Here is a 14,470-nt window from a genome sequence, read left to right as displayed (position 1 = left end):
TCACATCTACATACTGTCAGCTTCGCCTTCGCTCGTAAACGGTGATGCAACACTGATGCTCTTACTTGTTTGCACTTTATGTAAGTTATTAGAATCATGATGGTTCTTCAGGGTAGATAGAGCGGTTTTCAAACGAGTGTCGTAAAACCAAAACCAAAGTAATTACTTTGGCCAATCAAAAAGGACGGAGACAATCCAGTAAACCAATCAAAACTCAAAGTAATTACATGTAGCCGACACAAAACGCGGGAAAATGTGCACGCGCAAGCTACGATTGGTTTTGGTTCCCCTTCTGATTGGTTAAAAAAGTGGTGTGAGAACTTTGAACCAATCACTGAGTAAAGTAATGCAAAACCAAAGTAATTATCTTATTACTTTCGACACTCAATTGAAAACCACTCTATAGCATACTGATAATTTGAGTAATTATTACATTTGAACTGTATGTGTATCTGGATCAAGAGATGTCTACATATAGGTGTTCATATTACATGTATATGTGACCTTTAAGCTGACATCACATGGTGTAAAATGCAACTGAACCTTAAAATCTACATCTCTCAAAGCAACATTTGACAGACAGACAGTTTATTCTCTAAAAACATAAACACTTAATGAGAAAAGGGCAAAAATAGTTGAACTAATACCTCGCCCTAACAGTTGGAAACATATAAAAATTACCTAATTAATTAAGTGGATACATTTTTGAACTGAATTTGAATTTTGCACCCTTCCCTAATTCCAAGGTTATTTTTTATTCTATGGGCTTTGGGCCAAGTGAGATAAACAAAGGAACTGATTTACAAGCTTTCTAAAGGGACCTTGCACCAGTTTGGCATATCACCTTCAATTGACGCTAAAAAATACTAAGAAACACTTTGAATGTGTGTCTTACTTGCAAGCAGTTGTCAGAACAGGCTCAACCCAGTCCCCGAATAGAATCACTATTTCTAAATTCATCAAACGTTCACTGTAAATTCTGGATTTAATAAGTTTAATCTTGAGTTTTGTTGTTTTGGAAGTTGCTTTAAAAGTATGTAGCATTTGAAAAAGTACCATAAATTAAAATTATGGTTCAGTTGCACTCAAACATTCATGCTTGTGCAACTTTTGTTGATTAAAAAAATAATGTTGAACTGTGTGAATGGCCTGTTTTGATCAGCATTAAGCAGAAGAAAGATGAACTGTGTGTCACCTGCTTAATGTTAATTTTTCCTTTTGCAGTCACCCTTGTGACAAATTTTACAAGAAATTATCGAGCTTTGGTTTAGACAGTTTTGCCTTTTTCTTTGACAATTTTGAGTCCATATTAATTAACCTCTGGGAACAAGTTTCCAAGTGTAAAACGTTTCTGATGAAGTACATTTAGTTTTCATTCCTATGGTTAATTACCATTACGAACTTGCTCTTGGACCCACTTTGCCAAAACACTGAGGCTAATGCAGAAATGGCCTCAAAGATTAATAATTATTGCACTTACATTATCAAGTTACCTAGATTACAGATTGTCTGAACATTTAATTTGATGTAAAATAACTATAGCGCAAATCGGATTTTAAAGGAATCTTGGAAATAAATAAAAGTATTTTCGGAACATTGTGCCTTGTGTTTCTGTTATTTAAGGTTACAAAGAATTTTTAGGGACTTAAAGAAACAACAGTGTTAACAACAAAATGATATCGTTGGTTAAAACAAGAAAAGTACTCATTCTCATTATTTTGCAGTACTCAGCATAAAAACAACTTCATAATTATCACCAAATGAGGTTTTGTCGCCAACATGACCATGCCACGGAGAGTCTTCCTTTGACAAGTTTTCCTTATTTTTACGATATTTCACTATTAAACATTGTACAACATAATTGAGGTGGTAAAATTGTGAATGACTTATGATCATGCAAAGTTATGTTTTGAGGTAACATTTTCGTAGATGTTCCCGTCACAGGTCGATCTTTTAAAAAGTCCCATTATGATCAAGATGGTTGTTGAACTCACTTTGCCTTGTTTCTTCAGGGTTTCAGTTTTTATATAACTCTTTAATGGGGACATGGTTGTTCAGTGAGTGATTAACCCATTGACAAGTAAAATCGTATGGCTGGTTCAGGGCGGCTTCCGAGTCAAAGGGTTATGTGATTTTATAAATTTTTGAAGTAGATATTGGGCCAATTGCAGTTCACGTTTGCACGAGATGCTGTTAACTTTGGGAATAAGTAATAAATTATAAAAATATATCATAATTTATTATTATTCACCTTAAAAGCAAAGTTGATTACCCTCTCAAGAAATTCCACACTTGAGTTTAATTATTAATGCATGCATATGTTATGAAAATTGATCGACCTCTCAGCTGGATTGTATCAATAAAATAAAACTTTAGTTAATAAAACTTTTTCTGAGCTCAAGCATTTAATAAAATAGTACCTAACATAACCTAAATTGAATAATGCTGTTTCAACTCTAACTTTGAAAAGCAAGTTTCAAACCTCATGCCAATTTTAACCATCACAGATCTAGACCTAACGATTTGCAAAGCTCTTCATTTAAGTCTGGGTAATCGTGAAGAACAGCTCCACTCCACCGACTGTCGGTGGACTGGAACTGTTGTTCGCAATTAAAGAATTTGGTATTGTGGCTGTGATTGAACGTACCAGTACCTTTTACTTCATATTATGCAAGAGAATTAGAATAGAATTTCCACAAGCTCAGGTAAATTTGGATTTGAAGCATTAAATTGATAGGCCACCTCCCTTATTATATCTGTTTACTTTTCATGAAATTGAATGCGTGAATGATGAGGGAAAATGCATCTTTATAATAATTATTATAATTATAAAATCTTCTTTCCATTCCTTTCCCAAAATTCTTACAGTATTTCATTGTTGTCGCAGTTTTAGGAAATGTAACCCCAGCTATTTGGGTGTACGCTTTATGCTCTGGTGTACAATACTAGACTTGAATTTATGATACTCTTCAGTTAAGAGGAGATGTTCCTCGGGTCACTTTTGCTTGTTACAAATCAGCATCAACAATGATGTTATTCTTCTCCTCATAGCATGATGTTGGATTCTGTCATGGCAAGGCACTCTTCATGTTTACTTATCAGCTTTGCAGTTGCAAAGTATTCACCCTAAAATCAACAAAATAATGTTAATTTTTCCCAGTTTGTACTTTTGCAAATTACCATGAGGCCTTTCTGATAAAAAAATTCAAAGGCTCAGGTGAGTGCATAGTTGCTATATTTTTTTTTTTACTTTTTACACTTCCCTGGTTGTATAGCATAATAAGAAGAAAAATGTAAAAGCAAAGGGGTATTTTGAAGGGAAGTGATGTACTTCTATCAGCCACTTACATGGTGGCTTCTGAGGACTCGTTTACTTCGCTGTAGTGCTTGTTATGCAGGTTTACAATCAGTACATGTAATTATAATATGTGGAAGTGTCTGCATCCAGAACAAAGCCAGGCCACAACACCAGGGGCTAATGAGTTTGTAGTAGTTACTGTACTGTCAAGGTAGGTAAAGGATTCGGTGGTTTTCAGCATCTTGCCATCTTGTCCATGTGCCTTTCCACTTTTTGTGCTCTTAAAAGCTGTCTCTACTTCATTTAGAGACACTGGTCTACATAGTTCATCTATGTAGCAAATGCTAATAAACTTAAAGGGACACTTCATGTTGGATGTCAAAATTGGGTGTGCACCTGGACGTAAGTGGAGAGGAGGGTTCATGGCCCTGATATGAGAAAACTAGAAGGTCTAACAGTCTGTAGATGTAGTAACAAAGGCATCATTTCCTCTTCAGTTTTAGAAGAGTGCAAGTGTTGATCTGGCTGCAGTTTAAACTCTTGATCCCCCACCCACCACCTCCCAACCCCCTCCCTTGCAGCGGTAATCTGAGGCTCAACCAACTGGCAGTTAACCAGTCAAAAACAATACCTCCATTAACCAATTGACCCCTGGGAGTGAGACTTAACAGGTTTGACTCTGTCTAATGCCAGACAATTATTAAAAGATTCCAAAATCAATAAAGAAGTTAAAAATATATTTTCGACCTTCACTTCATTGAATTCTTTTAGCCATTATGTCAAGTTGTGGGAATTGGGGGAGGGGGGGGGGAATGGGGGAGGGGGGGACAGACACAATACAGATATTGTTATTTTTAAAGGAACTTGAAAACTAGCCCCTAGCCCCCATAATGGTGTGTTGATTTGACAGCCTTGATTCGGGTTTGTTACCAAATAACTGCATTAATTTAACCATGCTTTGGAGACAATCAATATTATTATTAATTATGATGTTGACTTTGGTCTATACTTTTTGAAAAGGGTGTCTATATAAATGAATGAGGTACGCTGTACTATCTTACCCTGGGAATGTACTTTGGCAGCATGATTTGTTCATTGACATACATTTCTTTTCCTGAAAATGTAAAATTAATAAAGCCAAAAGTTGTTATGAGTGGAAATCTAATGAAAATACAACTGGATGACAGAAAAATAAACATCCAGGATAGGAGTTAGTTACTGTTCTCTAACATGCCAGGGAAGTTTCCACACGAGAGAGGGTTAAAGAAAATAATTATTATTTTCTTTTAATTATAAATCCTCTTCCTCCTGAGACAGATGGCAACTACAGATTTCACTTTGCCTAATATGCTAGCCAAGTTTACTTGTCAATGGGAAATCACACAGTGCAAAAGGGTTAATGCTTGGCCTAAAAACCTCTTAAATTATTATTATTTTGTTACAAAATGTAATAGTACATAATTTACCCAATCATCCTTGGACAAAAAGGTGTTAGTACCCTCCCTTCAATATGAGGTAATAAATAAACTTTGATGAGTTATACCATCAGCAAACAGGCACAAGGAACTTAACCAAGAGATGTATTTTTCGACAATGACTCAGGCAATTGCATCACAGGGATACCAGCCTGGGTATCCACGAGTCAACAGCGAAAATAATCTCTTCATTTTATGTGTAAATCACATTTGCTATATGGGGGAAGGGAAGAGGCAAAGTACCCTTGGAAAGACTAGAAGGAGGCCAAAAATAGCCTGCAAAGAAAGGGCAGAGGGGAATATAGGGTCCAAATGAGATCTCCAAGGAAGTACAGTACAAATAGAGATGACTGCACTGTTGAAAGTATTTTTGTGTTCTGACAATTCTGATGTGGATAGACCCAGAAAATGAAATGAGTGGTTAATTAGGAGAATGTATGTTGGAAGCTGTGGCATCCCTAACCACCCCTCAGCTGTTCAATATAATTATACCATACTGATATCAAATTTTATGTTCACTTGACATATTTTAATACAAGGAAAGATTACGTTTTTGCAAACGTTGGCCATGTAGCACCTGGTCAGAGTTTTTCTCTGTCCTTTTAAGACTATTTGAAGTGAGAAATGAAACATTTTGAGGTTGATGATCTTTTCACTAGTGGACACTTCTTTAGCAGAAGCGAAAGGCAAGCCTGAAATATTCAAGCTTCGATGGGATTCAAACCAATGACCTCTGCAATGCTGGTGCAGTGCTCAACCAAGCCAAATGAGAGATGGCCATTTTAAGAGTTCATTATAAACCCAGAGTAGAGTGAGAATATAATGTGTTAGAGAATATGTATAGAGTTGTACTAATGTGCGAGCCTGCGAGCCATGCGAGTCATGCGAGCGCGAGCCATGCGAGTCATGCGAGCCATGCGAGCCAACATGGCGAGCCATGCAAGTCAACATGCGAGTCACACAGTTATTGAAAGCTAATCATTTTAACATGGGTGCTTAGACTTAATAACTGTTTATCAGCACCATTTGAAATGGGTGCTTAGACTTAAATGTGAAATTCGCATGGCTCTCATGGCTCGAAGGGTCGCAGATTTGGCAGACCCCTATGTATATGCGAAAGACATAATTTAAATTTGAAGTGTGGAATGAAACATTTTGAAATTGAAGTTCTTTGCAATAATATTGTATATGCTTCTTTAGTGGAAGTGAAAAAAAGCCTGAAAAAACCTTTAATTCTTTCCCTTCTGCTAAAGAAGTGTTCACAACTGCGATTAAGATCTTCAGTCTCAAAATGATTCAGTTTCAAAACTTAGATAAGGGCTACATTAGTGCATACCTTTTTCCACTGGACACCTAAATGTTTTGGCTTCCAGTTTACAGATTTTATGTTTGACATCATATAGTGATCGACCAAGATACTTAGCTATCACATGAACAGCACCACCATTCAATGAAAATTCTGAAAATGTAAGGAAATATGAACATAATCATTACTGTACTGCTCCCGAAACTATCAAATTGCCCACCACACAGAGGCATATTATTTGTGAAATTTCCATGATGGCCTCAAAGTCTTCTAGACAAATTGAATTTCCCAATCTTCTATACTGGTTTGGGAGTCAATGGGTTAATAACCCCTATATCCACTCATGTCCCCTTTAACCCAATGACCCCAAGGAGTGAGACTTACAGATTTTACTCTGTCCTATTCCCAAAGATTTTACTCTATCTATAAATGTCAGACAATTATTTTACTTCTCAGTGAGGGGCAGATCAGAACTCAATGATTACCAAGCTCTACATCAACTTAAAAAATATGCCCCCTTTATGCTTACATTCAACTCCAAATTTTGCACAATCCAAATCATTTCTGTTCTTGAAAGTCTCATCACCATTTTCAGCAAGGGTGCATGTTAAATCCATTTGTTTACAGGCTCTAAAGGCTCTACACGAGGTGTGCAATATAAGTTTTCTATTAATTTCCCTCCTCCCACTACTTTCGGGGTAGATGAGATTGTCATTTTTATGGGTGGGGGCTGGGGCTAATAGGTGCAAAACAAAGGTCTCAGGTCACAGGTCTTGTTCACATGTCTCTGTTTTACCAATACAGAAACAAACCCAAACATTCATTTACGCTAACCTCAGGCCTAATTAGACCTAAACAAGAGTTTTAGGCCTAAAGTTGGCTTTAACAAATGTTTACATTTGTTTCTGTATTGATAAAACAGAGACATGTGTTTTGTATCTACCAATGGCAAAGGTTCACTCACAGGCACCCCAAGCTCAGTGTGAGCATGGCCGACAAGGATTTGTATGGGAATTCTGATAAAAAGCTTAAGAAGATAATTATATGAAAAAAATCTCAATTAAAAAGCCTAACCTTATTGCCATTGTGGATAGCTTCCTTCCTGTGTGGTTATTTTCCAGATCTGACACGATTTGACCTATTTTTCAATTTCTGGGTTGTCGACTGTTATAATAAACTCCCAAGGCCAGAGACTAAATTCTCAGGTGCCACCAATTGGAGTCAAATACTCCTGGATAAAATGTTCCCACGGTAACAATTCCACATCAGAATCAATTGACAAAGATTGAACTTTCATCTCAACCCATCATACAACGCAATTATAGCAGTCCAGTGAGTGTGAGCAACGTCGGGTGGCGGCAGGTACAAAACACAGATCAAAGGTAATTGTTTTACCAATACAGAAAGTATCCTAAACATTCCTAACAGCTAACCTTAGGCCTAATTAGGCCTAAATAAAAGTTTTTAGGCCTAAGGTTAGCTTTTATGAATGTTTAGGATACTTTCTGTTTTGGTAAAACAATGAGCTGTGACCTGTGTTTTGTACCTGCCGCGTCAGGCGGTGAATATTGCAATAAAACAGCTTTGAAAGGAGTTGCTTTATCACCAACGTGGCCACGGCTTCAACCGTTGATAACAAACTGAGCCTTACCGGGGTGGCAGACCGTAGCTTGTCAAACCGCAAATTTCTTTATTCCCCTGGGTCTCACGACATGAGTGCATTGAGAGCAAGCCTTCAAGGAATTAACATGCAAATACAAATAAACTTTGACCCAGGGGAATAAAGAAATTTGCGGTTGACACTAACTACGCTCTGCCACCCCGGTACAACTCAGTTTGTTATTTATCAACGGTCGAAGCCATGGCCACTTTGGTGATAAAGCACCTCCTTCAAAAGCTGTTTCGTTGCAATATCCACTGCCTGACATTGCTCGCAGGACTCCTATTGTGTTGATGATGGGTTGAAATGAAAGTTCAATCTTTGTCAATTGATTCTGATGTGTAATTGTGACTGTGGGAACATTTTATCCAGGAATATTTGACTGAAATTGGTGGCTCCTGAGGATTTAGTCGCTGGCCTTGGGATTTTATCATAACAGCTGACAACCCAGAAATTGAAAAATGGCTCAAATCATGTCAGATCTGGAAAAAAAAACCACAAGGAAGCTATCCACAATGGCAATAAGGTTAGGCTTTTTCATTGAGATTTTTCTCACACAATTATCTTCTTAAGCTTTTTATCGGGATTTCCGTACAAATCCTTATATTTTTGTCGGCCATGCTTACACTGAGCTTGGGCTCCCTGTGGTTCACTCAAGGAAATGGCTCTCCACCTGTTTTTTGAGGGACATGAGAATTGTCTAGCAATGGTTTTGCAGTTAAGGATCTCCTCCCTTACAAGAGTAAAAATATCTGCAAATATCGTCAATGTTATCGACATTATATTCCAGTCTTACTTGCTGTGAAATTGGCAACTGCTGTGGCAATTACTCTTCTTTTTTTTGCATCATAATGAATTACTACTTTGCCTATTTTTTTCCGGGCCTTGTTGGAATCTGCAAAAAAAAGATTCAATTGTTATATTTCCAAGCATAATACCTATATAATAACGATTATTATTTATTTTTATAGCATATAATACAAGAGGGGAGTGGGTCATTCAAAGAGTAAAGAGAATTAAAAAAGTCTTTCCATGGGGGTGAACATTTCACTTCCGGTTGAGAGAGGGTAAAACTCCATTGACTTCAGACTGGTAAATTATGTCAAGGTTAGAGGACAAAATTGACACACTCCGTTGCCCTTTCTCTGATCCGTTTACATTCACTCCATGGCCACGCTCTGATTGGCTGAGTAGAAGAGACATCACGAAGAGTAGATCACTTCAAAAGTGACGCTTGCGTGACGTGTTCTATGACAAAAATACTGTTATCTTTGTTTTCGTTGCCACCCAAGTGTTGACAAACGACCCTTTCGTTATAAATGGTTGTTTCCGATTTGCAATAAAACAGGAAGCAGATCGCTGCAAGGGCCTACGCGCCGGTTTACTTTACCTTCCATCAAAAGATTTCAAACCAAGAACAAAAACATTTTGATTGTACTAACAAAAAGGCTCAAATGGTTGAAATAGAAATGAAGTTATTGTTGCAAATTTTTTTTGACGACTGTCACACTGTCATGATCTTGTTCCCCTCAGCTTCATCGGAATATATTAATTTTAATCCACTTCCGTCGAATGCTCGGTTCTTTTAGTCACCTACTCCGATCAGGACAAAATTTAATTTTCAGGCTTTTAAACTACTTTGGGGAAGTTATGTGTTGCATAATTTTTTTCAAGTACAAAACCATAAAGGGCACAATTCTTCAAATATCTACTTACCGCAACTATCCCAAATGTCTCCGATGGACTGAAGACCATTGTTTTCGGCCCATTTATCCCAAGCTGTACTTCCATTGCCATGTTGCTTCTGTGTAATTTTCAGGTCAGATAAATTTGCGAATAAAGAAGTCCACAGAAAAAATCCAAACACCACGATAAACAAGAGCACGCAAAATTGAAGAAACAGACGTTTCTTGTAACCTATGCTCCAAAACCTCACTCCAAAAGAATTCCATCCACGACAAAGCACGTCCAATACCATTTCACTGGATGCAAGAGCAGTGATCACAGATTCTTTCCCAGTGCCTTGAAATTGTTTACTGTTTCCTGAATTTTCGAAAAAAGAAAAGCGGAAATAAGGAACACCACTGATGGTCATCAAAATTATTCTGGTCATCAAAATTATTCACTCGGAGACAGGAAATGACATTATCAAGTCTGTCAAAAAACTACCTTTTGAGCTGAAAAGTCGTTGCACTACGCATCAAGAGAACGAGTTTTCAATTATTGAAAAACGAGTGTTTGCAACGAAAGAGTTTTTTAGGGTCCCCATATAAAATCATAAGCGATTGTAAACACATTCACGTTGTCACGCAATCACTAGATAACCTTCAACATGTGTTATTCACATTTCCGGAAATCTTATCACATGATTCACGATGTTGAAAAGCAGTTTCAAGTTCTGGAAACATTATACAGTCAGGAAATTATAGAAGACCTGCAAGTAAACCGGGGATTTTTACAAATACATCTCTTTATTTATTTTTGGATGGAGGCTGGATGTCCTTGTTTTTTGGTGATTTTGAGCCTGAATACGTTCTCTTAAACCCTGCATGCCAGACGTATGAGTAGTTCTTTTAAAAATATGCTCTCAAAGTTGTATACTCTGGGAAAAAAATTGAGTGTTAGACTAGAGTTTTACATTTCTTTTGCCTTGCGCTAGTCAATTGAAACCACGCCCCCCCCCCCCTCCCCCACCCCTTCTTCCTAATCCCCTGGACGGAGCGGGGGAGTATCGGGGACATGGCTAGCTTTTCCAGGCTTCCAGACAGTCCTTTTTCGTTTTCCCAGGACAGAAGTCATGCATCATTGAAATTTGATCAAATCATATTAACCAATCTAAAAGCGCAGATTTTCCCCAAGAGGAACAAAATTATAAATCTGCGCTTTTTGATTGGTTAATTTGATTTGATCAAATTCCAATGATGGGTGAGTTCTGACGATAACAAAAGAGCTGAGCGAGGCTTGAAAATCGAGCAGGATTTTGAGGTTGCGGAGCAGGCAAGTGCAAAACACAGGTCACAGTTCACAGGTCATTGTTTTACCAATACAGAAAGTATCCTAAACATTCATAAAAGCTAACCTTAGGCCGAATTAGGGTTTTTTTAGGGTTTAGGTTTAAGGTTAGGGTTAGGGTTAGGATACTTCCTGTGTTAAAGTAAAACAACGACCTGTGACCTGTGTCTTGTACCTGCCGTTGCAGAGTTGTGTAAATGCGATCATTTTTGGCACGATGCTAGCAAAATTATCGACTTTCTTCGTACCGAAGGCTAGGAGGTGAGCGACCTTTGGAAGTGGGAGAAATTTGGCTAAATTCTGGAGGCACTCGGCCGTAAGCGGTCTTGGAAGTTGCGCGCCTTGTCTATTGATATTGTATGTGACGCCGTGTGGCATCTGAAGAGGAATTCGAAGCGTCCCAAAAACCCATCAAATCACTCAAGACAACGCAGAAAATAGTAGGTGAGTGAGCTTTTTTATCTGGCTGTCCATAAAATGAATTTTTTATGGAACATTTTCCTCGATCTGTTGAATCGGCCGTCACAACTGTCTCAAAATAACGTGCCGTCACGCGCTCTCGCACCCTTAAGGTTGTCTGCCTGTGTTCACATGCACGTAAATGAACAACTCGCAAAAACAAAAATACAAATGAACAAAATGCCTAGGTACGTCCTTAAAAGTTTGCTTAATGTCGGCCTGAAGATTCTTACAAAAAGGTATCACAAAAGGGAGATCTTTGTTTCAAACGTCACTTGAATACAAAAGTACTAGTAATTAGGGATTTGTAGCGAGGAACCCGAGGGGAAAGTGAAACAGGGAAAAAAAAGGCGGGGAACCGAAGGGAACCAGAAAACGGGGAAGTTGAGGACGGTTAAGGGACGTCGTTCTCTCATCCGGTAACTTGGTCTGAATCAAATACGCAAATCGCTTTTTTCGCGGCATGACTACAAAGTACACTTGCCAGACCTTGATTACAGAAATTAATCCTGGGGTATTGAGTTACCGACCACCGAACGTAACGTATACGTAAAAATGCCAGGCATCCGTCGTAAAAAAGGTTTGAGCTGCTTTTTAGTGAAACAAAACTGGTTACAGTTGTGTTGCTAATTTGAAGTATGGTTTACAATTCTTTCTTTGGGGTGCGAGAGTACGTCAGCTTGTAAAGGCGCCTTTGTTAGCCTTTATCATCTCACCCACCCACCCACCCAACCTACGCATGTATGTGAAAGACGACAGACCACAACCAGGGCTCTGTTTCTCGAAAGTCCCGAGAACTTTTCGGGCTCGAGAAGCCAGCTGTCTAACTGCAATCTGCTTATTTTGAAAAGTTGATCCTTTAACATGTTTTTAATGTAAGAAAAACTATGAGGATTGCGAAGTTTGGTTGCTTAGAACCTGTGCGTTGCGAAGATATAAAGGGAATTGTGGCACCCGAAATAGGCCCGAAACGTTTCGGGACTTTCGAGAAACAGGCCACAGGAGCCCATTACCCAGAGCTTCCATCTGTATTGTTTCTGTTTTTATAACAACTATATTTTGACGTATGTGACTGAGAACATACGTAAGTGGTTCACATACGTCACATACGTATCTGACGTAACAAATGGCTGACTGTAGGTCTCTTATGATTGGCTATTATGAAAACACCCACTAAAGCCCCCCCTGCGAGGTGCTTCTTAACATAGAAAGATACGAGAAAGTTTGACTCAGAGGGTTAATATGGAAGATGGAGACTCAGGGTAATGGGATCCAGCCACAACACACCCTACACTTCTCGAACCGAGTGTGTGGACAGTAACGGAGGAAATTCTAGATATTCCAGTGAACCTTCAACAAGGGATAATTAAAGATCTTTCTACCAAATTATTATTTAAATAGCGTTAACTTGTGAGCATCGTTACATGCTTGTTGCATGCAAATAAAGAAAACCGATTTTAAAGGCCCGTTTATATTTATTCATGTTGCCATGGCAAAGGCAAATACGTCAGCTATCAAAAAACAGTCAACTATGTCAACTATCAAGTTCGTGTTGTTAACTTTCTTGCTACCATTTTTGGCGACCAAAGGATTTAAGGTTTTAGAGAAAGAGGTAAATGAAACATAGGAATCAAAAACTGTGTTTAGCCACCTTAACAGGAAAGGTTTTGAGACGGGGCTTGCGGTTTATAGTCCTTATCAGAGAAGATATGAAAGTTTAACCATTTGCGGATGTAATTACAAAGGCAGAACTCAGTTTCTCCTCAGTTATTTAAAAAACCGGCCTCCCGCCTGGCAGCCCGATGCTCGACCAACTGAGCCACCGGTGCACGTTAAGAATAACGCCAAGGGCTCCATTGCAACATTTAATGGAACTTACCAGTGCCAGGAAAAGTTCACTGACGGGAAAGATGTAGAGACAAATACATTGCAGAAAGAAAAAATGCTACCGGGTAATTTCTAGAAAAGGTATATCCCAGGCCAATGCAATCTTAATCCGTAGCATGTTTTGTCTCCCGAACACCAGTCAAGAACCCGATCTAGTAATCAGAAGGTCGGAGGTCCGATTCCAGCAAAGGAGCACTCGCATTTTTCCGAGTATACCCGAGTCAACATCGGAAAAATGTGATTTCTATAACGTAACCCCAACAAGGGCCAACGAAACAAAGAAAGAGTTTTACAAGTTTAACTGGGCAATGATGACCCCAATCTGCAACTTGTTTTTCAAAAACCACGAAAGCGCTTTCATTATTTCTTCCTTCTCTTTTGAGAACTTTCTCGATAGCTGTAGCTAACAGGAAAGGATTCATTGATTGTCGGGAAAATCAACGCAGTAACCAACTGAGCTACTCCTGCTCCTCAATACACCTCAGCATGCCGCCAAAATGGTTTTCAAAACTGTTATGATTTGTCGACTGGTTGCCATTTTTGGAACCTCCCCACCCCCCTTTTGGTTGTGCGGTGTCTAAGAAAACCGAAGAACAGAAGCATAAACAAAATCTGGCCCCAGTTGTTTAAAGACCGGTTGACTTTATCCGGAGGATAAGTCACTATCCGAAATATTTGATATTTTTAATTTGCGCAAGGAGCCTTGAATATGCACATCAATCTTTCAATCTTTATTTTTTATAACGCGCGCGTTAACATATGAATAGGATCACATGCGCGTAACAATAAGATAAATAAAACTATTAAACCATTACTATACATATATAACTAAAAATTAAATTTAAAATATAAATAAGATAAATATATACATATATAAAGTTAAATAAAAATTACAAATAATTAAATGTTATAGGCAATAGTAAATAGAAATGTCTTCACTAAAGCGGTAGCCTCGCAGCTCCTACAAGGTCTCACCTGATTGGATGGAGACCACCCTTGAGGTTTAACAAAAGAACAAATAACAGAAACAATGGCCCTTTTGTTTTAGGCCTATAGGGTCCATTGTTTCTGTTATTTGTTCTTTTGTTAAACCTCAAGGGTGGTCTCCAATCAGGTGAGACCTTGTAAGAGCTGAGAGGTGACCCACTAAAGTCTTGAATCGATTAAAATTGTCCTCATCTCTAATATATCTAGGCAAAGCGTTAAAAAGATGTGGGGCAGCAACAGCAAAGGCCCTATTACCCAAAGTTTTCAAAGTTTTTTTTACCATAAGGCTTTAGAAAACGTTCATTGTTCCTGCGTAAAGAATAGTGGCTAGGGCGTTGCAATGGTACGAGGCTTTGAATATAATCAGGAGCAAGACCATGAATGGC

The 14,470-nt window shown here is 38.4% G+C and overlaps 1 protein-coding gene across 1 annotated transcript; it reads right to left on the bottom strand.

Moving 5' to 3' along the window:
- Positions 1-980: 980 nt before the first annotated feature.
- LOC138022146 (putative phosphatidylglycerol/phosphatidylinositol transfer protein 2) lies at positions 981-10,075 on the bottom strand. The gene is made up of 6 exons (XM_068869179.1): positions 9,909-10,075; positions 9,456-9,782; positions 8,536-8,634; positions 6,110-6,232; positions 4,360-4,412; positions 981-3,126 (listed from the first exon to the last, which is right to left on the bottom strand). The coding sequence occupies exons 2-6, from the start codon at positions 9,715-9,717 to the stop codon at positions 3,046-3,048; spliced, it is 618 nt and encodes a 205-aa protein (XP_068725280.1). The 5' UTR covers positions 9,718-9,782; positions 9,909-10,075; the 3' UTR covers positions 981-3,045.
- Between the last annotated feature and the right edge of the window lie 4,395 nt (positions 10,076-14,470).

This window comes from Montipora capricornis, chromosome 10, assembly GCF_036669925.1.
Source record: "Montipora capricornis isolate CH-2021 chromosome 10, ASM3666992v2, whole genome shotgun sequence".
NCBI classification, from domain to species: Eukaryota; Metazoa; Cnidaria; class Anthozoa; order Scleractinia; family Acroporidae; genus Montipora; species Montipora capricornis.
The sequence above is the reverse complement of the archived record's forward strand: the minus strand, read 5'-3'. Positions and strand labels throughout refer to the sequence as shown.